We start from the raw sequence: 1,125 nt of genomic DNA on the forward strand, positions 1-1,125 counted from the left end.
CCTCCTTGATATATCAAGGAAGGCGTAGTATACTTAGCCATTGAAACCAGAGGGTTCAGTAAAGTGACTCGTCTCAGTACTTTAGAGTACTGAGGCTTCTGGGGCACTATGGTATAGTACTGTGCTAGTAAAAGTGCGCAATGCTGGTTTGTGGGTACTATAGTACTTTTGCTCGTTGTAGTACTTTCTGCTGGTATAGTACTTTTCGCTTGTTTAGTACTTTCTGCCAGCCTAGTACTTTCTGTTGCCGCAGTATTTTCTGCTGGTGTAGTACTTTCCACCCTCGTAGTACTTTCTGTTGGCGTAGTACTTTTCATCGGTGTAGTACTTTCCGCCCTTGTAGTACTCTCTGCTGGCATTGTACTTTCCGCCGGTGTAGTACTTTCCGCCCTCGTAGTACTTTCTGTTGGCATAGTACTTTCTGCCCTTGTAGTACTTTCTGCTGGCATCGTACTTTCCGCTGGTGTCGTACTTTCTGCCAGCATAGTACTTTCTGTCGACATAGTACTTTCTGCCAGCGTAGTACTTTCTGTCGGTGTAGTGCTTTTCGCTCATGTAGTACTTTTCGCTGGGGTAGTACTTTCTTGTCAGTGTAGTACTTTTGCTGGGATAGTACTTTCTTCTGGTGCAGTACTTTTTGCCAGTATAGTACTCTTGGTCGGTGTAGTACTTTTGGTCGGTGTAGTACTTTTGGTCGGTATAGTACTTTCTCCTAGCATAGTACTTTTCATGGACGCAGTACTTTGACTTCTAGATCTGGTCCAGACTCAATTAATCTCTGGATCTGTGCTTTGATTTTAGATCACTGATCTTGATCTAGGAATCTGGGCAATGTTACCGGGCTGTGTGGCAAAAGTATGTTCAATCTGGATGTGGCCCAACTTTCTGAGACCGGGATGGTGTCCTGGGGTGCTGGATAGGGGGTAGGAAAATGGGTAGGGGGTGGGGGTAGATGGGTAGCAGGCTGGTAGGGCGCTGTATACATGGATTGGGTGGGTTTTGGCTGGATTTTGGGTACTGGGGACAATACTGGGTGTGCTGGGGTAGTATTAGGTGCGATAAAAATCCGGGAAAATAGGGAAATAATAGTAGGGATGCTAGGGTAGGCCTAGCAGGTGCTGGTTT

At 46.0% G+C, this 1,125-nt stretch overlaps 1 protein-coding gene across 1 annotated transcript; it reads right to left on the bottom strand.

Moving 5' to 3' along the window:
* Nucleotides 1-231: 231 nt before the first annotated feature.
* Nucleotides 232-555, bottom strand: STEHIDRAFT_157909 (uncharacterized protein; the record flags this gene model as incomplete). Its single annotated transcript, XM_007305304.1, has 1 exon — nt 232-555. The coding sequence occupies one exon, from the start codon at nt 553-555 to the stop codon at nt 232-234; it is 324 nt and encodes a 107-aa protein (XP_007305366.1).
* Between the last annotated feature and the right edge of the window lie 570 nt (nt 556-1,125).

This window comes from Stereum hirsutum (genome assembly GCF_000264905.1).
Source record: "Stereum hirsutum FP-91666 SS1 unplaced genomic scaffold STEHIscaffold_9, whole genome shotgun sequence".
NCBI classification, from domain to species: Eukaryota; Fungi; Basidiomycota; class Agaricomycetes; order Russulales; family Stereaceae; genus Stereum; species Stereum hirsutum.